The sequence below is a fragment of the Oryctolagus cuniculus genome, chromosome 7 (assembly GCF_051225735.1).
Source record: "Oryctolagus cuniculus isolate XC-2025 breed Fujian yellow rabbit chromosome 7, ASM5122573v1, whole genome shotgun sequence".
In the NCBI taxonomy this organism is placed as follows: Eukaryota; Metazoa; Chordata; class Mammalia; order Lagomorpha; family Leporidae; genus Oryctolagus; species Oryctolagus cuniculus.
The window spans coordinates 36,807,487-36,831,918 of record NC_142873.1 but is presented as its reverse complement, the minus strand read 5'-3'; the positions used below and the strand labels follow the sequence as shown (position 1 = coordinate 36,831,918).

Genomic DNA, 24,432 nt, shown 5'->3' with positions numbered 1-24,432 from the left:
TCAGAAAATTGGGTGGGATTGACATTGGTGATATAATATAAAAACAATGTCTATGATAGCAATAGATACATTTGCTATATTATACAGAAAAAAAAGGAAAAATACAAGTTTTATTAAGTTATGGATAACCACCATCTTTTTTTTTTTTTTTTAAAGCAGAGTGAACAGTGAGAGAGAGATAGAGAGAAAGGTCTTCCTTCCATTGGTTCACTCTCCAGAGTGGCCGCTACGGCCAGCGTGCTGTGGCCAGCGCACTGCGAAGATCTGAAGCCAGGAGCCAGGTGCTTCCTCTTGGTCTCCCATGTGGGTGCAGGGCCCATGGACCTGGGCCATCCTCCACTGCACTCCCGGGCCACAGCAGAGAGCTGGCCTGGAAGAGGAGCAACCGGGACAGAATCCAGCACCCCAACCGGGACTAGAACCCAGGGTGCTGGCGCCACAGGCAGAGGATTAGCCAAGTGAGCTGCGGCACTGGCCTAACCACCATCTTTTTTAAAATGGAGCTTTCAGATTAGCAGGGATAATTTTGATCTATTTGATTAAAAGCAGGAAAGGAAAGGGAAAAAGAAACAAGATGTGTAGTAAATGGACACAATGGAACGGGATAGCAGAAATGACTTCCAGAGCCGGCGCCATGGCTCAATAGGCTAATCCTCCACCTTGCGGCGCCGGCACACCGGGTTCTAGTCCCGGTTGGGGCGCCGGATTCTGTCCCGGTTGCCCCTCTTCCAGGCCAGCTCTCTGCTATGGCCAGGGAGTGCAGTGGAGGATGGCCCAGGTGCTTGGGCCCTGCACCCCATGGGAGACCAGGAAAAGCACCTGGCTCCTGGCTCCTGCCAGGATCAGCGCGGTGCGCCGGCTGCAGCGGCGGCCATTGGAGGGTGAACCAGCGGCAAAGGAAGACCTTTCTCTCTCTGTCTCTCTCACTGTCCACTCTGCCTGTCAAAAAAAAAAAAAAAAAAAAAAAAAAAAAAAAAAAAAAAAAAAAAAGAAATGACTTCCAGCAAAGCAAATGACAGTGACTGTAAGTGTGCTGAGTGCACCAGACAAAAGAGAGGATCTTAAATTGGAAGAAAATAGATCCAGCAATATTTTGTCTACAGAAGGGGATGTTAAAAAATAAGAAAAAACTTGATAATGAAGGCTTAGAAAATCTGATGCCTGAGAAACTATGAATGAAAAGAAAATTAGGATAACAATTTTAATATTAAATATAATACAACTAAAGCAAGAAATCATCAGAGAAGCACTTTGTAAAAACAGACTGAGATCATAAAATAATTATAAAATATATACACTTCAATAAGCTCAAAAGCTAGAAGGAAGGATTTTGAATATTTCACCACAGTGAAGGTTGAGCAGGTGGATATATTTACCCTGATTTGAACACTGCACAAGGCGCAGATGGATCAAAACATCACAGGGTACCCTATGCTTTTATGTGTCAATTAGAAATTCTAAAAAATGTTAAAACAAGAGCGGCAGGATGGTGTAGACAAATCGGTAAATTGTAACCAGAAAGTTAATATTGAGTTAAACTGAGAGATTCACCTCTCTGATAAGTCAAACAGATGGAAACTGGTGAACTTATGGACGTCCTTGTTTTAATGGGATCTGTAATGTTGACTATGCCTAGGGGTGATGGGAATGAAGACTACAAGGAGTCTGCAAAAAGGCCATGGAAAATGTGTATTATGGGAAAAAAAGCATAGATTTCAAACTTGTTTTTGCACCAAAGTAAACTTATGAGTCCGTTTTTTGACAGACTTTTGAAGCATCCTTGTATTCATAGAACATTCACATTGGCTGAGTCAGTAAGGAAGCCTTGGGAGATGGAAGTCAGACTTTGACCTCACCTTACCAACGTCTGCTTTGAAATCTCAGGCAAAACTAAAGCCTATGTTTCAAAATGATTACAAACTACTAACTAGTCCTTAGGTTGAAGAGGACACTTTCACAGGAATTAAAATACCATGGCTTGAACTGCAGTGAATGCCATTTATGATAAATCTGAAGTATCTGGATTGAAATTCATAGCTTTAAATACATTTATTAGAAAACTATAATAAAAAAAATTAGCTAGATTCCCCCCAAAATAAGATATCAATTCTATTGAGAATGCCAATCTAAAAACAATAAAACGACTACCCAAACTGAAAGCTGACTTTGAAATACAATATGCTAGATAAAATTGCTTAACAAGACAAGAGTGAGATGTAAGTAAGATGCAGGTGTGGGCATGTGCTAATCTCAGTCTCATCTGAGCATAAAGTAATAAATATTATGACCTATGTGCCAATAATTTGAAAAACACATTCTTAGGGAAAAAAAACTTACAAATTAATTGAATTAACCAATAAGTTTTGAAGTTTTTTTTTTGTTTTTTTTTTTTTTATTTATTTTGGACAGGCAGAGTGGACAGTGAGAGAGAGAGACAGAGAGAAAGGTCTTCCTTTTGCCGTTGGTTCACCCTCCAATGGCAGCCGCGGCCGGCGCACTGCGGCCAGCGCACCGTGCTGATCCAATGGCAGGAGCCAGGTACTTCTCCTGGTCTCCCATGGGGTGCAGAGCCAAAGCACTTGGGCCATCCTCCACTGCACTCTCAGGCCACAGCAGCGAGCTGGCCTGGAAGAGGGGCAACCGGGACAGAATCCGGCGCCCCGACTGGGACTAGAATCCGGTGTGCCGGCGCCGCAAGGCGGAGGATTAGCCTAGTGAGCCGCGGCGCCAGCCTAAATTTTGAAGATGTTTAAAAAGTAATAGGAGACTCCTCCACCACCACCATCACCAGAGCTGCAAACTCAGCTCTGCAAGAAAGTGCTAAAATGTTTAAAAGAGGGCTGGCATTGTAGCATAGCAGGTAAAGCCACTGCCACAATGTTGGCATCCCACATGGGTGCTGGTTTGTGCCCCGGCTGCTCCACTTCTGATCCAGCTCCCTGCTAATGACCTGGGAAAAGCAGTGGAAGATAGCCCAAATGCTTGGGCCACTGCTACCCATGTGGGAGACCTGGAAGAGGCTCCTGGCTCCTGGTTCTTGGCTTTGGCCTGGCCCAATCCCAGCCATTGCAGTCATCTGAGGAGTGAACCAGTGGATGGAAGATCTGTGTGTGTGTGTGTGTGTGTGTGTGTGTAACTCTGACTTTCAAACAAATAGATAAATCTTAAAAAAAATTTCAAGGAGCAGATAATTCTGACCTGATAAAGTTGTTGAAGAAAATATAAAAAGGAGAAAGATCTTAATTGACTCTATATGATTAGTATAATCAAGATGAAGGAAATTCATTTGTGAGTTTTGTTGCAAAAGTTTCAAATGAAATATTAACTTACTAAATCCAACAGTTTATTAAAATTATACAATGGTACATCAGTTATTTTATTCATGTAATTTAACTTTATGATGGAGTGACTATAACAGGAATACAACTATCTCAGTAGATGCAGAAAAAATTCACAGTAAATTTCAAAACATTGCTGATAAAAATTCTAAAATAACCTTGATAAAGGCTATCTACTAAAAACCTAAAACAAACATGCTTACAATGCATAAAAGTTCAAAGTATTTTTATAACACTGAAAACAATACAACAATGATCACTATCAAAATTACTATTTAATGTATATGGAGGCTCTGGCAAATGAGATAAGCATGAAAAATAAATAAGCATATGTAATGTAAGACAACAAGAGTTATTATGTATAGCTAGCAAACCATTTACATAGAAAATACAATAGAACCAACAGTAAACCAGTGGATCCAGGAACACAGCAAGAATTTTGCTACCATTGTAGCCTATTAGAACTGTAATAAAGTATGATATAATTTGTAACAATCAGAAATAATTAAAAATTAGTCAACCAGAATATACAAGACTCCTATGGTGAAACTTTACAAATGAAAGAGAAAAAAAAAAAACACGATGCAGCATGCTTATTCGTGGGGGAAATCACAAGACTGTCAGTTGTTTTCTAGTTACGCTACAAATTCATGGCAAGTTCATTCCAAATTTCAGCAAGAGGCTTTGAGCGACTTAACATATTTATTCTAAACCAAGTACAGCCAAGTCAAGGTCCATGAATAGCTAAGACAGCTTCAAAAAATAAGAGAAGGCTCTTGTCTTACCCACAGATAATGATGTAAGTTATTAAGAAAAAAGACAATAATGCATCAGAAAGGGAGAGTTCTAGAACCATTGTCATATATTATACAGGAGGAACATAAAAGGGCAAGTTGAATTATTAACATATTGAAATAGGGAAGCTAGCTCAATAACGCACGTTAAAGGATACAAAGTTGGATTTTTTTTTTATTTATTTATTTTTGACAGGCAGAGTGGACAGTGAGAGAGAGAGAGACAGAGAGAAAGGTCTTCCTTTTGCCGTTGGTTCACCCTCCAATGGCCGCCGCGGTTGGCGCGCTGCGGTTGGCGCGCTGCGGCCGGTGCACCGCGCTGATCCGAAGGCAGGAGCCAGGTGCTTCTCCTGGTCTCCCATGGGGTGCAGGGCCCAAGCACTTGGGCCATCCTCCACTGCACTCCCGGGCCACAGCAGAGAGCTGGCCTGGAAGAGGGGCAACCGGGACAGAATCCGGCGCCCCGACCAGGACTAGAACCCGGTGTGCCAGCGCCGCAAGGCGGAGGATTAGCCTAGTAAGCCGCGGTGCCGGCCCAAAGTTGGATTTTTACCTCTTACTGAATGCAAAGGTTGACACCACTTAGTCAACAAATACTATTGAGCATCCACTACACGTGAAGGACTTTTCTAGGTACTGGAGATATTCAGCGAAAAAGAATAAAACCTTTTGCTCTCATTAAAACCCTAACTGCAGATGGTAGTAGTATAAAGTCAGTAAAGAAAGTGAAGAGTAACTTTCTTATGCTCTCAGGGCAGGGAAGGAGTTCTTAAACAAGAATCACACACACACACATGCAAAACATAAAGCAAGGATACTTGATATGTTTGATTACATCACAGTTCAATATGAGCATACATTATGACCCATCCATAGAGTCCAGAGAAGCTCTCATGTTTCTGTAAGGAGGTCCATGGGAAGATGTTCATCACAGTGTTGTTTATGGTAGCGGGGAATTGGAACCAATCTCAGTATCTATATCTAGAGTAACAGATGAGCAAAATATGGTGGATACACACAATGGAATTCCATGCATCAGTTAGAGGCACTGAATTAGATGTACACTCAATAATGTGGAACAGAATCAAACAGTATTGTTTGAAAAAAGTAGTAACAGAATTGGAGCAATAGTACCATACTATGTACATAAATGCCAAAGATACAAATTCAAAAACAATACTGTATATTCTATAAGGGCACATACATATACAACAACGTACATCAAATATAGATGTATATAGCTGGTTTCTATGGGTGAACATTGAAAGTTAGGGATGAAGGGAAGAAAAATGAAACAAAATAGAGTTCACGTATGGACTGATGGTTGTGGTGAGTAAGAATTATCAATTTTCCACACATCAATCCAGAAAGGAAGGGGGGATATCCCAGTCTGGTTGTTAAGGGACTAGAACCTGAGACTCCTTGAGTTGGAAGATGCCTTAGCAGTAAGGCAGTCTAACTTCTTGTAAAGACAGAGATTATCTTTCCCATATCCTTGGAAAATATCACCTCCTCACTGGAACCAGAATACAGAGCAGACTGTTAGGATGCAGAATAGCTCTGGTGGATTCAGTCTTCATTATTACATTTGGCTAAAACTGCCCTGCAAGAAACACTCATCCATTGGTCTGAATTCTGCTGCCTGTCCTTGTAGCCAATGAGTCTACATCCACTTTCATAGAACAGCGCTTCAAACACTTGGCATTGCTTTGAATAATTTGTTTTTCCTTTCCGAGTCCCATATAACCTGAGTTTTCAGTGGTTCCTCATGTAAGCTGTCCAAGGTCTTCTAAAAAATGTCAAGGATTATTGGCATTATAGCATAATGTCAACGTTAGCTATCTAATATGCCTTGTTCATTTGAGAAAGGTACTGGAAGCTCCTGGAGGCCATGCATTGTATAAGGTACTTTGCACAGGTGCGCAAGAAGAAAAGAAAAAAAAATACTTCTAGGAGAGTTATCATTGGATCCTGAACTAATAGTCTTGAGCCACTGGATTTGGAAGTAAATAAAGTTTAAACAAACCTCTGCTATCCAGAAAGGCCACATTTTATATACTGACTTACTCAAGAAATACTCATTGAATATATTTTATGTGCCAAAGATTGCTCTAGGCTCTAGAAACTGGAATATATTTCTTAGTATATAGAATTCAAGATACAGAACTGAATCCCAGGGAGCAGGCTTGCTTCCAGCATCCTTTACTGAATTGACCAGAAGGATTTGGCTTCCACAGCTCTCTGAATATGGCATTTCACTCCTGGTCTTTGTAGTAACCATGGATTGCTGTGACCCAGGAATTCTAAATTATTCATACTTTGGGGCCCCAGCCACAGTTCCTGTCCACGTTATCTGGAAATTTAGAGTTCCTCTCTTCAATAAACTTGGAAAACCAGTGGAGTGAAGTGAACCGTTAAGTTTTGAAGATGGCAAGAGAAACGGCATAGAACTTGGTACATTCAGAATGAAGGTGGTCTTGATTACCATTTTGAACTAGTAGAAAAATTGAAGGGGCTTTACCAATGCAACAAACTTTTCAGAGATGTGCTTCCAATCGATAGTCTCTAGGAACGAGACACGTCTGTATGCAACACATATTTCTACATGCTGTGGAAGGCTCAGGGGAGATCCAATCATGCTTTGATGACACTGAGAACCTCGAAGGGAAGAGAAATCACAAATGGGGGAGTATGTATCATTGTACAGAACTACACTACAATGCTGCACAACTACTGCTGAAGTGGTTGGTGCTTGAATAGAAACAGGAAGAAAGTGTGTCCAGGTTGATGGCAAGAAGATCAAGATTAGAAAGGAGCAGAGCTAGAGAGAAAATATACCTGGCTGGAGATGGGTGTGTGTTGTGGATCAAGGCCCTCACCATGACCAAGACCAACACAGACAGCTACACAGAAGGTGACAGCTGAGATCCTGATCCCATTGATGCTGTATAAATTTCCATCACTCCCAACTTCCCCAAATTCACACAATACAACCAGGTCCAACAGGGGGTTTGGGGCAGTGTGCATCATCCCACCCAACCATTTGCATTACAGATGAAGAAACTAAGACCTAGAGAAGGGGTGAAGTTTTTCCAAAGTAAGGCAGCCACAGGGCTTGAACTCATGGCTCTGATCACAATGGCAAGTGTGCACCCCTCTCTGATCAGCTTGTCAGAAGGAGAGTAACAATCGTGACAAAGCAGTGGTAGGACCTTTAACAAGGCAAGGAGAGTAGGTCCAGGTTGTCTGATTCCAACAAGGAAGAGAGGTGAATGGGGTGGCGGGGGCTGGCTGGAAACTGCTTTTAGAATACACAGGGGAAGCAGGGATGTGGGGAGTGACTTCTCTGGGGCTGGCAGATAGAAGATCTTCAGTTACCCAGGCCAGGAAAGTCTGAATTGTCCACTGGAGCTTGGCATTCTGGACTTAACACCTGCAGGAGAGAGAATCACCAGATGAGAGCTGCCACCTCATTTCTTCTTGAACTTGCTTTGTCCAGGCTCCATATCTTCAAGGCAAGACATGCACATAGTCATGGCCACTGTTTTCTGGGAGGAAAGCATAAGACACGCCATGAGACTCCGCAGCAGGAGCCACACTGACCAACCCCCTTCCAGGAAAGAAGACATCTCCCCAGACACAGAACCATCTTGAAGCCACATCACAGTGTCATCTTCAGAGGCAGCCGGGGTACCACAGGGAACTCTCCTGGTAAAATAGGGGATTCTCTTAAAATCTAATCCTTAGACTTTCCACCCCAGGTGTCTCCATTCACCAGCAGAAAACCTGGGCGTCTCTCAGAGGGAGAACATCTGACGCTTATTCTAAGGAGGCAAAGGGAAGGGGGAAGGAGATGAGGACAATGGTAGGGTATTTCCCTGCTGCAGCTGAGGCTGCCAGTGCAGACCAGTGCGGGGAACTGGGCTTGAGAATCTCATCCAATTCTTAGGCAAGAGCGCTGAGGGGCCTCCGGGTATTTGTGTTGCTCTTATTGCTAAGACAAATGCCATCAACAGCCCCCACCAATGCCATCAGCTCATCTGGGCTAGCCCAAAGGTTGCAGTACAGGTACAGGCCTGGATTTCTAACTCTGTTGCCTTTTTTTTGGTTCTTGTTCTTCAAGTTTTGGTGGAAAATGGCCATGGGACTCCATTTGAAGCTGGACCTACACTAAGCGATTTTGTGTATACATGGGTGCACTAACCTCTGCACTGGCAAGAGCAGGGACAGAGAAACAAGGATTGGGAAGGGCTTTTGTTTTAACTGTTAAAACCCCATGCTTACTCATGTTAGGGAGGTGAGAAGCTCACTGTGGCAGCCTGAAGGGTGACTTTAGCGAAGACAGAGTAGAATAGGTTTGGGGTGATTGCAAACTCCTCGATAACTCTCTGTCCTCTGTCCTTGTTAGCTAGACCATCTGCTCTCATCATCATTACCTGCCCACTAGTGACTGGGAACACATTGAGCAGGTAACCATACAGTTCACCATGAGAAAACAGAATTACACATACATGCCTCTGGAAGTCTGCATTAAATTCAGACTGTGTTGCAAATGACACATCCTAGTTTCTCTTCTGAGAGAAGATTCCAAGAATATGAGGAAGAAAGAATCGCTACTTGCAATGTGATTTGGGGGTCCTCACTACGGATTTTCTGTACTCAGGTTTCCTGGCTGTCTCTCATCCTCCACCAAGACTTACCACCTTTAGAGATGTATCTGAGGTAATTTGTCATCTAGCACTTTATACATGAATGCTTAGCAAATGTTGATCAAAAGGTAACAGGATGAACCTTGGGAAAGCCTGAAAGTGCTTCCTCCTATTTGCATATCTGTCTACTTGTCCATTAATTGCCAAAGGCTAATTGTTGACACAAGGTTACAGAATGAATTCGAAGTGAGCACTCCTGCTATCCGGGCTGTCCAAGGACAGAAAGCTCTATGACCTGCCACCTTCAGGGCCTAGAAGACCTCATTTCTCAACTCAACAGAAATTGCTCTTAGCAGGTTGAAGCTTTTCAGAGATAGTGGCATAGAAAAGGGTATTTGTTTTGCATTGATTCTACAAAGCAAGCTGTTGGTGGAAGTGGGGTTAAAGCTCCTTCCTGACCCTGAATGAAAGCTTTTACCATAAATAGCATCCAACTCTGGTTTTGATCTTTTCTTGTTGAAGCTTCTTCTCCGGATTGGTTTTAAAAGCTGAACCACCAGACCTTGATTCGGTTTTTCAAATTTTGAGATCAATTCCTTTAGGCTTGGAAAGACCTGTTTTGGAGTCCCTTCTGCAGTCTGCAAAAGTACAAGAAAGGAGACTGCTTATCCTAGTGCAAGTGTGTGCGAAACCTAACACTTCTCAAAACAGTGACTTTCAAGGATGCCACACGGAGCTGACAAACAAAGTGGCTAGCAGTTCATACCAGCTGCAGTTTACAGGAGTCCTTGGCTGCTTTTTTTTTTTTTTCCAGCCAGAGTTAGACAGTAAGAGAGAGAGAGAGACAGAGAGAAAGGTCTTCCTTCCGTTGGTTCACTCCCCAAATGGCCGCTACAGCCAGTGCTGTGCCGATCCAAAACCAGGAGCCAGGTGCTTCTTCCTGGTCTCTCATGTGGGTGCAGGGCTCAAGCACCTGGGCCATCCTCCACTGCCTTCCCAGACCACAGCAGAGAGCTGGACTGGAAGAGGAGCAATCGGGACAGAATCTGGCACCCCAACCGGGACTGGAACCCAGGGTACCGGCACTGCAGGAGGAGGATTAGCCTAGTGAGCTGCAGCACTGGCCATGGAGTCCTTGCTTTCAAGACTGACCTCTGACTAGAACTACTCTGAGAAAAGAGGGTTTCCAGCCAGTGGATCCCTGGCTGGGTTTGCAGTCTGCATGGCAAGTGGATGTAGGGCCGCTCTTGGTGTAGACACACTGCCAGACCCTGGGCCTTGTTGGCAAGCTTTGCTGCCTGAGGGAATGAACAGAGGTTGGCTTCTGGTGGGAAAGGGACGTGTGTGACTTACCTGCTGGATCAATTCAGAATCTGCAGGCAAACAAAGCCCCAATTGAAACTGAAACGGCGAACATCACCACAACTCAGTTAAATTGGAAATGGTGGTATGCTGCTTACCAGCTGTTCATCCAGGACTATTTTGTAATAAGACCTCATAGAAATAACCTAAAAACAAAAAGAACTGGCTTTCTCTGCTCTTATGTGTTTGGTTTTCTTGATTATGCACTGTGGTTCTCTGGCAGCCACCGGGCTGGGCCACGGAGAGCAGCAGTTTCTGGCATGCGGTCTGGTTAACCTCTAGACTGACATGACTGACATGGAGATTGACACTGTGGCTGCTGCAGGAAAGTCCCCTGAATGCACTCACTTGAACCCAGAGCATCATCCGCCGCAGACCTCTGGCCACAGTGCAGTTGCCCTTTGAAGAAACAGCTCTTTGCGTCTGAGTTGTCGTTGATTGGGATCTGCTCCGTGTTTTCCAGGTCAGAGACAAAACAGGGCATTGAGGGATTATCCAGAATTTCCCAAAAGAAGCACAGCAAAGAGAAAGCGTTTTGAAATCCCTTGCCCTTTTTTTTTTTTTTTTTTTTTTACAGGCAGAGTGGACAGTGAGAGAGAGAGACAGAGAGAAAGGTCTTCCTTTGCTGTTGGTTCACCCTCCAATGGCTGCCACGGCTGGCGTGCTGCGGCCAGCGCACCGCGCTGATCCGAAAGCAGGAGCCAGGTGCTTCTCCTGGTCTCCCATGGGATGCAAGGCCCAAGTACTTGGGCCATCCTCCACTGCACACCCTGGCCACAGCAGAGAGCTGGCCTGGAAGAGGGGCAACCGGGACAGAATCCGGCGCCCCGACCGGGACTAGAACCTGGTGTGCCGGCGCCGCAAGGCGGAGGATTAGCCTAGTGAGCCGCAGCGCCGGCAAATCCCTTGCTCTTTACAAGATCTGTTATTGTGAGACAATTTCAGATGTAGAGAACTTGCAGAAAGAGTGAAGGAGCGGGAGTTGTAGCACAGTGGGTTAAGCTGTCGCTTGTGATGCCAGCATCCCGTATTGGAGGGTTGAATCCAGTCCTATCGACTCTGCTAATGTTCCCTGCCTACGCACCTGGGAAGGCAGTGGAAGCTGTCTTAGGTACATGGGAAGATGGCCCAGGTACTCTCCTCTTGGGGGTCCAGGATGGAGTTCCTGGCCCCTGGCTCAGCCCTGGATCTGGTTGGCATTTGGGGAGTGAAGCACTGGATGGAAACCTCCCTCTCTGTCTTTCAAATAAACAAATCTCTTTTAAAAAAAAATTGTAAAAACCTATATAGATTCTTTACTCACAACCCAAATGTTTATTCTCTTTATTATAATTTTATTCTCGCTTTATAAGCATACACACACACACACACACACAAAAATGATAAATGTACATATACCCAGGTGTGTAGCCTTTTAAAAACACTTCTTGAGTTTTAAATTGCAGGAAAAATATCCCTTTCGCCCTAAATACTTTAGTATTTCCAAAAAAATGTAAGAACGTTCTATAACCATACTGCAGTGGTTCAAACCAGGAATCAGCCTTGCTGCAGTACCCCAGGTTCAGTATCCTCAATTCAAAATGCTCGGGACCAGAAGTGTTTCAGATTTGAGATGCACTGGGATTTTGGAATACCTCATCTTGCGGATGAGGCCCAAGTCTGAACAGAGTTTATTTATGTTTCTTATGCACATAGCCTGAAGGTAACTTTATATAACGTTTTAAATAATTCTATGGGTGAAACAAATTGGAAACTTCTCCAATTGTGTTATAGCCATGCTCAAAACATTTTAGATCTCAGAACATTTCAGATTTTAGATTTTCAGGTTTGGGAGATGCTCAACCTGTGTTTGCTGATCATTTCAGAATTTTGCTGATTGTTTCAATAATATCCCCCAGATATATGGAAAAAGAAACATTATAGATGCAAATACGTTGTCTGCGTAGCCTTGTTCATTCTGGTTGCTTGCAAATATTCACAATGCCCATCAGCATATTGAAGTCTCAGAGAAATCTTGTAAAAAAATCTAATGAACTTCTTATGGAAGTGTTTCAGAAAGATTATTTTAGTATTTTCTATAAGTAATTTAAAATGTTTACATTTATTATATTTTACTTCTTAAACCAGATAACTAAATTCAAAAGAAACAAAAAGATTTTTCTGCTTAGCTTCCGGTAGAAAAATGAATCAAATCCTTCTGGTTGTTTGATGATCTCCTTTATATTTCTGTATAACTGGAATACACTTGATTTCCAAAACCTTCAGACTGTCCCCACCTTCCCTTCCTATCCTGCTTCATTGTTTAGCTTCCAAATTCAATAATGGTTTCGCATGGAGTCCGGGTGAGTGCATCTGGCTGCTGGAGGAGCCAGAGTTGTGTGCCTCTACACGTTTGAGTAATAGCCAGGGTAAAAGCGGCCATAATTCCAGTAATCTTCTGTCTCATAGAAAGACAAGCTTAACCCTTGTTCTGAGTCTTGGTGCTACATGGCACTTCCCTTTTACTATGTCTGTATGTGGTCACTTTCTAGGTTTAGGAGATGATCTCAGATTCTTCTCTCTAACCTTTTAGCTGTTGCAGGAGTCCTTATAGTTCTTACCTTTATCTTGTAATACCCATGTTTCTCTCTGAAGATTCGGTATGTGTAGACAAAGTTTTTAAACCTGTGAAAATAAGACTGTGTGAATCACAACGTTTTTATATCCAAATCCAGGTAAGTTGTCCTACTGTGTTGTCTACTCACTGCCTCTGTCAATCTTGGATTCCAAAAACAAAAAGTGACCATCTTCAGGCCCTTCCATCTGTGGGAGTTTTAATGAGCTAGATTTTGAAATGGGGACCCTCAGGCCGGCGCCGTGGCTCACTAGGCTAATCCTCCGCCTGCAGCGCCGGCACACCGGGTTCTAGTCCCAGTCGGTTGGGGTGCCAGATTCTGTCCCGGTTGCCCCTCTTCCAGGCCAGCTCTCTGCTGTGGCCCGGGAGTGCAGTGGAGGATGGCCCAAGTGCTTGGGCCCTGCACCCCATGGGAGACCAGGAGAAGCACCTGGCTCCTGCCTTCAAATCAGCGCCCTGCGCCCGGCGCATGGCCGCAGCGGCCATTGGAGGGTGAACCAACGGCAAAGGAAGACCTTTCTCTCTGTCTCTCTCTCTCACTGTCCACTCTGCCTGTCAAAAAAAATAATAAAAAAATAAAGAAATGGGGACCCTTATTCTGATATGGAGGTCTGGATGCTAGCAAAGAGGATAAGAAGAGAGATTTTACACCTCCCACGGTCTTGGTACTTCTCTCTGTTATTTTCACTAAGATAGAAGTTGATTGAACATGCAGAACATGAGTGAGTCATGCTGCTCATTGAATGTCTTGTCACTGGTTCATCAGAGATAGTGCTGTTCATGGAGAGAATATTGGGAGTTTAGGCTGATGAACTGATTTACTGTACACTCATTCCTCATTAGAAAAGCAGCCATTGGCTAAATAATCCAATCATACATTAGATAATAGACCCAATCTCGCAACTCAAAGCAAGAAATAGCATAAACGGGCTGGTGCTGTGGCGTAGTGGGTTAAGCTGCTACTTGCAGTGCTGGCATCCCATAATGCTGCCGGTTCGAGTCCTGGCTGCTCCACTTCTGATCCAGCTTTCTGCTAATGCATGTGGGAAAGCAGTGGAAGATGGTCTAAGTCCTTGGGCCCCTGTATGTGTGTGGGAGACCCAGAGGAAGCTCTTAGCTCCTGGCTTCTGATCGTCACAGCTCCGGCTGTTGCAGCCAGTTGGGGAGTGAACCAATCAGATTGAAGACTTCTCTCTCTCTGCCTCTAGCAGATGGAAGACATCTCTCTCTCTCTTTCTCTCTCTCTCTCTCTCTCTCTGCCACTCCTTCTCTGTCTGTGTAACTCTGACTTTCAAATAAATAATTCTTACACTTGATCTTAGCTAAAAGGCCGAGAAGCGATCAAATAAATAATTCTTTAAAAAAAAAAAAGAAATAGCATAAACTACTATAATTCTTTAACTCCAAGATGTCATCTATGGTAAGAGACATTATTAATTTATTAATTAATAAAGCTCTTCCAGGAGAAAAATTATGCATTAAACATCTCCATAGACTCCTGTACAGGTTCTGATTTCACAGAAATATTACTGAAGTAACACCTTGACAGTAGGGACTCCATTTTGGAGCACTTGAGACTCCATTCTGGGAAGGTGCCTCCCCTCCCCCCACAGACCGTGAGACTCTGGTCTGAAACTATGATCTAAAACAGTTGAACAAGAGCAGTCCACTACATCACACTTGGCAGAGCATAGAAACCCCCTAGCATGATCGCTCAAGCTTGGAAGTGGATAGGCTGCACCTGGGTTAATAATAAAAATGTAATTTGTCTATGTCTTACATATGATTAAAACCAATACCTGGATTAATGTCAAGATTATAATTGAAATTGTTAAGATTGTAACTGGTATTGTCAAGATTATAATTGACACTAGTTTCTCATAGGTTTTAGGTCAGCTTGACCCCAGTAACCATGTACTCCCCCCAATCCTAGCAATCATGTATTCCCCTCCTGATTTTCTGGTTTTTGCCTTTATAAACCCTGTTGCTTTGGGCTTCAGGGTCCAGAGTTCTATAGGGCATGAGCCCACTCTCCACCGCCGGCAATAAGGACCATCAAATTTTATCAGTGTGTGGTGCTCGCTCAGGTACGACATTACAATGTAAAAAGACGAAACTAAAGACATTGACATGAGATTCACACTATAGGGTGAGTCTTTTCCCTCCTCGCATCTATGTTAAAGAGTGAAAAGATTAATAAGTGAGCCAGGGAGCTACTTTCAGCTTTAGGATACAGCCACCACCATTTAGGAGAATTCATCACTAATTATTTGGAGATGTTGGCAACTGACTTTAAATTTCAATCCTTTGTGGGTTTTTTTTTTTTTTTAATTTGACAGGTAGAGTTACAGACAGTGAGAGAGAGAGACACAGAGAGAAAAGTCTTCCTTCTGTTGGTTCATTCCCCAAATGGCTGCTATGGCCAGCACTATGCCAGTCTGAAGCCAGGAGCCAGGTGCTTCTTCCTGGTCTCCCATGTGAGTTCAGGGGCCCAAGCACTTGGGCCATCCTCCACTGCCTTCCCAGGCCACAGCAGAGAGCTGGACTGAAAGAGGAGCAACTGGGACTAGAACCCGGAACCCATATTGGGTGCTGGTGCTACAGGCGGAGGATTAACCTAGTGAGCCACGGCTCTGGCCCCTTGTGGGGTTTCTTAAAGCCAGGATAAGCCAATCAATTTCCTCAAAGCAAATGGCAAGCAGCAAAAATGCTTTATAGGTGTCTTTGTGCACATAAGACAGTTAAAGGACTCCAGCTTGGGAAGAGATCCCTAAAATGGCTTTTCACAAGGTATTCAAATTCAAATGCAAACAAGGTCCACATGCTGCATTTCCTCCATTACATAGGTTGCTTGGCTGGTTTTTTATTTATTTATTTATTTTTATTTATTTATTTATTGACAGACAGAGTGGACAGTGAGAGAGAGAGACAGAGAGAAAGGTCTTCCTTTGCCGTTGGTTCACCCTTCAATGGCCGCCACGGCTGGCGCACCGCGCTGATCCGATGGCAGGAGCCAGGTACTTCTCCTGGTCTCCCATGGGGTGCAGGGCCCAAGCACTTGGGCCATCCTCCACTGCACTCCCGGGCCACAGCAGAGAGCTGGCCTGGAAGAGGGGCAACCAGGACAGAATCCGGCGCCCCGACCGGGACTGGAACCCGGTGTGCCGGCACCGCAAGGCGGAGGATTAGCCTAGTGAGCCGCGGCGCCAGCTATGGTTTGTTTTTGAAACCTGAGGATCACAGAACCTATGTTAAATCCTCAAGTAAATGAATTTAATTTAATTACATTGTTGAATTATCAGCCCAGGAAAAGCCTCAGGAGAGGGCCATGGAAGAATAAGACACATGGAGGTCTATGTTAATTAGCCTAAAAGCCACATACTTCAGGCTAAAATGATAGTATTTCTCAAAAAATGGTCTATTTTTCAAAAAATATAAAAAAGTCACAAGCCCCATTATAACAAGATTTTACAAGAAATTGATTTATTGAGCTTACAGTGCCTAGATGTGTTTTGGAACGTTCATGGCGAAACACCCTAAGAGATAGTGGAGCGGTGAGGTCGTACCCATTTCCCATGATACTATGGTTGGAGTGTTTGTGTTTCTTCAAGGTCCATGGTGAAGCTTAATCCCCACTATGGCAATATTAGGGGGTGGGGCCTTCTGGGACCTGATTAAGTCTCCTCTGTGGAATGGGGTTAAGGGAGCCTCCCGTCCCTTCATCCACTCTGTCAGGGGAGGACTAAGACACAAGGCACCTCCTTGGAACCAGACGCCGACCCTGCGGCCCCGTGCATCTTGGCCTCCCCAGTCTCCAGAACTGTGGGAAATGAACTTTTATTATTGGTAAGGTATCCAGCCTACACCATTTTGCTAAAGGAACAGGGAACAGACTGAGACATGCAATTATAATATTAGTGGCTAAGCATACAAACTTATTTTTAATGATTCCCATTCTACTTATTTTATAAATACCTTTTATGAAACTTTTTAAAGAAAAAGCTATTTTTCCAGTATGGGCTGATATTGAAGATTTCTGAAAAGACCATGCTTCTGCCCCCATCACCGGCCCCTCTCCACCTCCCCGCACGCTCAGGCTCTCTTCTGTGCATTCCCCCAGCGAATCTCGGCATCCTTGCTTGTCAGTGGTTTTAAGAGCCCTGTCTTGCACATCACCCTTATCCTGCATTTTAATCCCACAAGGCTCTGTGCAGCCTCTGTGTCACCTTTATGCCCAAGGCTAAATTCCTCCACTGTGCTTTCTGGAACCCAAGGCTCACCATCTTCAAAATCCCCCACCTATTTCACCTTTCTTTAACCATTTCTGTCACCTTCTTGCTCTCAAGGACACCTGCCCTGTCACTGCCTCAGGACACTGCTTTCTCTTTCTATTTATAAGGCAGAGTTACAGAGAGGCAGAGGCAGAGAGAGATAGAGGTCTTCTATCTGCTGGTTCACTCCCCAAATGGCCACAACAGCTGAAGCCTGGCTGATTATATCACTGGATTATATCACCCGCCACTCCTCCACATAACAACTCCTGACCCCCGGGTTATCGTGAGGCATTTCTCTAGGTTTTAGACCCCAGCTCACTGTCACACTCTTTAATATTGGTTTTGAGTTACAGAGAGAGGTAGAGCCAGAAAGGTCTTCCATCTGTTGGTTCACACCCCAAATTACCACAATGGCCAGAACTAGGCTGATCCGAAGCCAGGAACCAGGAGCTTCTTCCGGGTCTCCCAAGCAAGTGCAGGGGCCCAAGGACTTGTATCATCTTCTAGTACTTTTCCAGGCCATAGCAGAGAGCTGGATAGGAAGTGGAGCAGCTGGGACTTGAACTAGTGTCCATATGGGATGCCTGCACTGTAGAACGGGGCTTTAACCCACTGCACCACAGTGCTGTCCCTGTCTAAATTTCTGATAACTTCAATTCTCTGATTATTCCACACCCAAACTCTCAGGTCCAGCAACTCCCCCAAAGCTCTTGTCCCCTGCCTACCTCACTCACCCCCATATTTGAACCAGCACAGGCCATATAATTTGCAGGGCACAGGGAAAAATGAAAGGAGAGGCCCCTTGTTAAAAATCATTGGGAATTTTGGGATGGTGGCAGCAGAGCATTCAACCAAGCAAGGGCCTGTGAGTGCAAGGCCCCTGGTGGCTGTGTCAGCTGCATGCTGTGAAGCACTGCTCACAACCTTGACCTTGGAGCTGCCCACAGCTGAGACCCTTTCGTGCTCTTGTTTTTACCCATCCCACTCCCTTTCCTCTGCACTGACCCCTACAATCCCTGTACATCTTGGATCCTCCAGTCCATTGCTTCTTCCGCTTTTCACTGGTCCTCACTTATGTCTCCACCCCTTTTCTCGATTTAGACTGCTTGTCCATTGTTATAACCACTCCCCTGAATACTGTATAGGCAGTCTCTAGTGATGGTTCCACTTATTTTTTACTTTATCATGGTGTGAAAGTGATTCTCATTGGCTAGAAGCTGTATACTTTGGGGTTTGATCTTTTTCTGAGCTAACAACGGGTGGTCCAATAGATATTCTCCTGTGATGCTGGGCTGTGGCGGGGAACTGCAGCTCCCAGAGAGCTACAAGGTTAGACAACTGATGTTCCACAGCCTGCTGTTGCTAAGGTAGGATAGTTGTAATTTAGGTGTAGTAAATGCATTTTCAAATTAATGAGGTTTTCAACTTATGATAGGTTTATCGGGATGCAACCCCTCCATTAAGTCAAGGAACATCTCTATCTTAAACTCCTTTTCTCTCTTTCACTTTATTTGTCCAAATAGCAAAAGCAGAACCCTGATTAAATTCAACACTATGCTACTGGGTGTGGCTGAGGGGGAACACAGCCAAGTGGACTGCTTTCACTTTAGTGACCATGAACCCCACCCAGGCTCCAGATGCTTCCTGTCAATCATTTACTTCCCGTTTTCTTCAACAATGGTTCGGCATCTTCTCCTTTCTCCCCATATCTGTTGTCTCCTCCCCCGCTCAGAGAACTTCCCGTTTCCCACCACCACGTCAGCGTGTGCCCTCGTGGACTCTGCCGTTATTACCGTAGGTGTACTGGACCTGTCGCTCTCCAAAGCTAGCCCCTCTGTTTCCACCAGATGTCAATCTCCTGGTATCTATTCAAGGACATAGTCCAGCAATTCTTTCCTCCCCCTGCCCCATCTCTCTCTGACATCATTAATCATTGTTTTTACACAACAGCCTGGGAAGTGCTTGCAAATGAGAGTCAGGTCATTTCTTTCCCCTGCACAAAAGCCTCAGCATAGAAAATTCTGCCCAAATTCAGAGTAAACATTGGGTGGTAGAGAGGCTGAGGAGGACTGGTCGCTATCTTCACAGGTCTCAAGTCTTATAAAGCCATAATTAAAATAGTGAACTGCTTCTGAGAAACAAACAAAAATTATTAGTGGCATAGAAGAGACTCTAGAAATAGACCATGTCTGAAAACTTGGTAAATACCAGAGCTGACATAGCAGACTGGAGGGAGGGGATCAACGGTAATGGAAATGTTTTCATGTGGAGACAAAATTGGATTCCCACGTCATACTCTAATTGAAGGCCCAATTACAAAAAAGCAAAACAAACTTAAGTGAACAACAAAACGACCTTCAGTTAAGTTAGGAAATCTTAAGTCACAAAAAGTACAAGCCACAGAAAAGATTAATAAATTTACTTTTCTTAAACTAAAACTTCTATATATCAAATTATACTATTAATAAACTGAAAAAGCCCATAAACTGCAAAAAAGAAAATTGCAACACAAACATACAATAACAGTAAAGCACAATAAGAAAAAGACAAGTGAATGGCAAGAAACATGTGAAAAGATGTTCTACCTTACTATCAACCAGGGAAATACAAATTCAGCATTAATTAGGCATCATTTTACACAGGTTGTCTGAGAAGTAAGATTTGCTAATGTAAAATATTGGCTGTGATGTGGAGCTATACAAAGTTGTATATACTACTACTGATGGGAATATAATTAGATATTAATGTCTTCTAGAACAATTTGGCAAAATTTAACAAAATTGGAATGTGTATAATCTATGAGCTCACATTTTCATTCTTTGAGATGACAATATTGGAACAAAACTGATGGTGGCACTACCTTATAATTTATTAAAAAGCAAAGATCAGAGAAACTAAGTATTTAATACATTTAAATATGTTTGAAATATAAACAAAACAAGTAAAATATAATTGAAATTGAAAATAAATATAATAGGTACAAATTTCCTGATATGTAGTATTATAGATTAAATTAATTAAAATACAGTATTCAAAATGACAAAACATTCCACAAAATTTAATCAGCAAAAATTGAAAATAAAATAATTTAAAATTCAATTTTGAGATAAAGAAAAGACAGAGGAGTGGATGAAGGAGGAGGAGGAGGAAGGGGGGAAGGAAGGGCAGGGAGAGCACACATGATGTCCTCATATTTATTTATATTAGTTGAAGCATGGTAAGGACATAAATATAAGCCACTTCTCAGGCCAGCTCTGTGGCGCATTAAGTTAATCCTTTGCCTGCAGCGCTGGCATCCCATATGGGTGCTGGTTCTAGTCCCGGCTGCTCCTCTTCCAATCCAGCTCTCTGCTATGGCCTGGGAAGGCAGTAGAAGATGGCCCAAGTGCTTGGGCCCCTGCACCCGTGTGGGGGACCTGGAAGAAGCTCCTGGCTCCTGGCTTCGGATGGCTCCGGCCATTGCAGCCAATTGAGGAGTGAACCAACAGACGGAAGACCTTTCTCTCTGTCTCTCCCTCTCACTGTCTGTAATTCTATCTCTCAAATAAATAAATAAAATCTTAAAAAAAATATAAGCCACTTCTAAACACTTTCCTTTGACTCATTCATCGTCAAATAATCCCATCCCTTGTTCTACGACTTTGAGATCTTTTTTGAAGATTCTGGATTTTTGTAGGAGTCAGTATCTCTATTGAGAGTAAGTTACAGATGTCGTTACTTAGTGAGATTGGTAGTGAATTCTCTCTATTTCACATAGTTACTGCTCTGAAGCAGCCTTGATCACGAAAACAAGACAAACTGATACATGGGTGCACCTCTGAGTCCTTGCTATTTTTTCTATCAGTCCTTTCTAGCTCAATGATTTTGAGGGAAATGTTGTTTTGTTCTTTAGTAGTTCTCTTTTTTGAAGATTTCACTTAGTTTCTTTTCTGGACAAAAAGTTTCATATCCTCCAAGAAATGCACCTAAAATGAATACAGCCTAAAAACTTGGATCCTTGAGTTGTTCCCCCCCACCTTTATGTTCAGGATGACCAGAGGCTGATTTTCATGGCAATGAAAAGGAGTGAAAGGAGGTGGGGTTTGCTCGGTATATTCTTCTCTTAACAAGTCTCAAGTCTTCTTTAAAAATGTTCTATTCATTTATTTTGAGAGGCAGAAAGAGAGAGGCAAGCAAGCTCCATCTGCTAGGTCATTCCTTATAATGCCTGGGAGCAAGGAACTCAGTCCAGGTCTCCCACACGGGTGGCATGGACACAAGTACTTGAGCCACCCCCTGCTGCCAACCATGCTCGGTGTCAGGAAGGTGAATTGAGAGTTGTGCCAAGACTCAAACCCAAGCACTCCAATACAGGATGCAGACACCCCAACTGGTGTCTTAACCACTAGCCAAGTACTGGCTCCAAATCTTCTTCTGTATCTATGACAATTAGGATAGTGCAGATATCACAATGTCCCTAAAAGCCACATACCATGAGAACCAGCCCACGCACCATCTTAGCCATCCAAGACATCGCTCAGAGAGCTGGTGGTACAAGGCAGCAGAGTGGATTTCCAGCACTGAGAACTTCAGGCCAAGTCGTTTGAGTCAGGGTGCTCCACTGGGGAAAGGAATGAAGACTGAAAAAAATTATCCATTACTTTACAAGCCTACTTCCTACCATACTGGATTTAATTTATGCCTGCATAATTTTAAAATATTGGATTTAAAATACTGTCTGCCACTGTGGCAAAAACGACCTGAATGAAAGATCTTGGTGAACAAGACCCCAGCAGAAAGAACGGGCCATCAAAGAAGGAGGCACCTTTCTCCGAAGGGCGGAAGGAACCTCCACTGTGATACGGCCTTGGCTAAACAAGTTCAGAGTCGGTGAACTCAAAGGGCTTCCATAGCCTCAACAGCTCATGGCAAGAGCCTTGGGTGATTACTGACGTCATAAATAAGAAATGCCAATTGTTAAATCAACAATGGGAGTCACTGTGCACATGCTCCCCACATAGGATCTCTGTCCTTAATGTGTTGTACTATGAGAGTTAACTATAAAACTGCTAGTTTAACAGTACTCTATACCTTGTGCGGTTGTGTGGGTGTAGTCTGTTGAAATCTTTGCTTAGTATATACTAAGTTGATCTTCTGTATATAAAGATAATTGAAAATGAAACTTGATGAAGAGTGGGATGGGAGAAGGAGTGGGAGATGGGATGACTGCGGGTGGGAGGGAGGTTATGGGGGGAAAAGCCACAACAATGCAAAAGTTGCACTTTGTAAATTTACACTTATTAAATTTAAAAAAAATTTTAAAAATAAAAATACTTTAAACAGAATCTAAACATTTTGGCCAACTAAAAATTCGTTAAGACTGCTGTACAAAAAAACCCCAAGAACAATTGTTAAATGGAAATATGACCAAATGTTAAATTTGTTCTCCCTCTGCCCAAATGAAGCTAGCGGCACAGATATTTTTGAATCCTAAATCAAAGAGTAATTTTACATAAATATATAGTTTCTATCACAATGAAAAGTGCTCCAGCTATGTTAGGTTATAAATAGATTTATTAGAATTTTACAGTGAAAGTGATATGTATATTCTTTCTTTATCTGTGCAACACATAGTGAAGATATTTTATCAAAGATAGCATTGTTAAAAATGGTCCTTTTATATGCGTCAGTACTACAATTATTGACATTTTTCAGAACTGTTGGCAACAAATAGACAGTAAATCCAGTGATCTTGGGTGCTTTGCCCATGCCCAGTGGTTGAATCTTGGCAGAGTTTTGTAAAGATTTATTGTCTTGAAAAATTGCTAAAGTAGAAGTTTTCTTGGAGTTTGCAGTTCTAAGCTTATTTTTATATAATTATGTAAAAATGCTGACATAGAAACTTTTCATAAGATATTTACATATTTTAAAACAGCAGCCAATGCAGATTATTTTAATTCTAATTTAAAGCTATGTATATTGGTTATAGAAAACTGCCAGAAACACTTGAACTTCTTGCAGGCACATTAAGTTTTTCAACTGACAATACCCCTTTAAATTTGATGTTAATCATAATTAATAAAACAGAGAACTCAGTTAACTTGAACAAGCATATTTATGAAATCAATGATTTTGTGTCAAAGACTAATCAATTATTCTAAAAACGATGAGCCAGTTTTTTCAATGAAAATGCAAAGACAAGTATTAGAAGGATACATTTCTTTTGATGTTTAGTTGCTTGAGCATTTTAAGGAGACTTGGCACTAGTTAGATTTTCCTTCCCTTGCAATTTAGGTTTTATATTTTACTAAATCTAAATCAAGTGTTTGTAATGAAAATTTGGTGTTTGATTTGAGATGTGTTCTAAGTATAAATTACACAATGGTTCTTTAAAAAAGTATGAAAAAATTATGTGAAATCTTATTAACATTTTAAATTGTATGTTCAAAGACTTTTTTGAATCTGACTCACATAAAATGCATTACTAAAAATAAAAAATAAATAAAAAATAAAATACTGTCTGCGACTCACACCAGACTATGAGTTTCACAAGGCCAGAAAATCATGATGTCTCCTTGGAGTATGTACCCAAATATTTGTCAAATTGCAGTGAACGATCTTAAGAGATGTGCTGAGCGTACTTGGAAAAAGCTTACAAAGAGATGTAAAAGAACACTTCACCAAATAAAGACAGTGTAATGTTCTTGAATGGAAAGACCATTGTATCAAATTATATTTTAATTTGCATTCTAACTCCAGTCTGCCCCTGAACTCCAGACTCCTTTATCCAACTCTCTACGTATAAACTTGTCTTGGATGTCTCCTAGGCATTTCAAATTTTACCTCTTTAAGACAAATATATACTAGTGTGGAATAGTCTCTATACCTTCACCTTCTTTCTAACCTTCGCCACTCTGCTCTGTGCTCTAACCAATACAGGCTCCAAACAAGTTCTCTTGCCTTTGTATTTCTTATTGAGTTCGGCTAACAGGAAACATGTATACAAAGATATGCTTGGAGAGAGAATAAGGGTGTTCAGGAAGAAGGATGAAATAAAAGATTATTCTGCATGCATTCATCAATAGAAGTACACCCACCTAGGATTTAGAATATAATATATGAGCTTACGTGTTTGGGAGTGGCACAAACACTGTTGCTGGCCAACTGAAGCCTGTATTCAATACTGGCCTGGATTCAAGAGATCAAAATGTCAAAATTTCCCTGGCACTCAATAGAGAAAGGAATCTGATGACTCAGCGCAATGGGCATGTTGCAGTGGCCCTATTGCCTGCAGACTGCTTAGTCACTCCCCATCTCTCTCCAAGTGTCAGATTCACTGAAGTACAGGTGAAGAGGGCACCAGCATCTCTCAAAGCTGTTGCTATCTTCTAAAGGCTTGAGTTGACAGTGGAAACGTTGTAA

At 42.6% G+C, this 24,432-nt stretch overlaps 1 protein-coding gene across 1 annotated transcript in view; it reads right to left on the bottom strand.

Moving 5' to 3' along the window:
- Positions 1-3,355: 3,355 nt before the first annotated feature.
- SH2D1B (SH2 domain containing 1B) overlaps positions 3,356-24,432 on the bottom strand; it is a 43,204-nt gene continuing 22,127 nt past the window's right edge. Inside the window, exons 2-4 of the mRNA XM_008264160.5 lie at positions 12,744-12,807; positions 9,260-9,419; positions 3,356-7,680 (exon numbers count right to left, since the gene is read on the bottom strand). Coding sequence (XP_008262382.1) covers positions 7,643-7,680; positions 9,260-9,419; positions 12,744-12,807 — 262 coding nt within the window. The 3' untranslated portion in view covers positions 3,356-7,642. The remainder of the gene's footprint in view (positions 7,681-9,259; positions 9,420-12,743; positions 12,808-24,432) is intronic.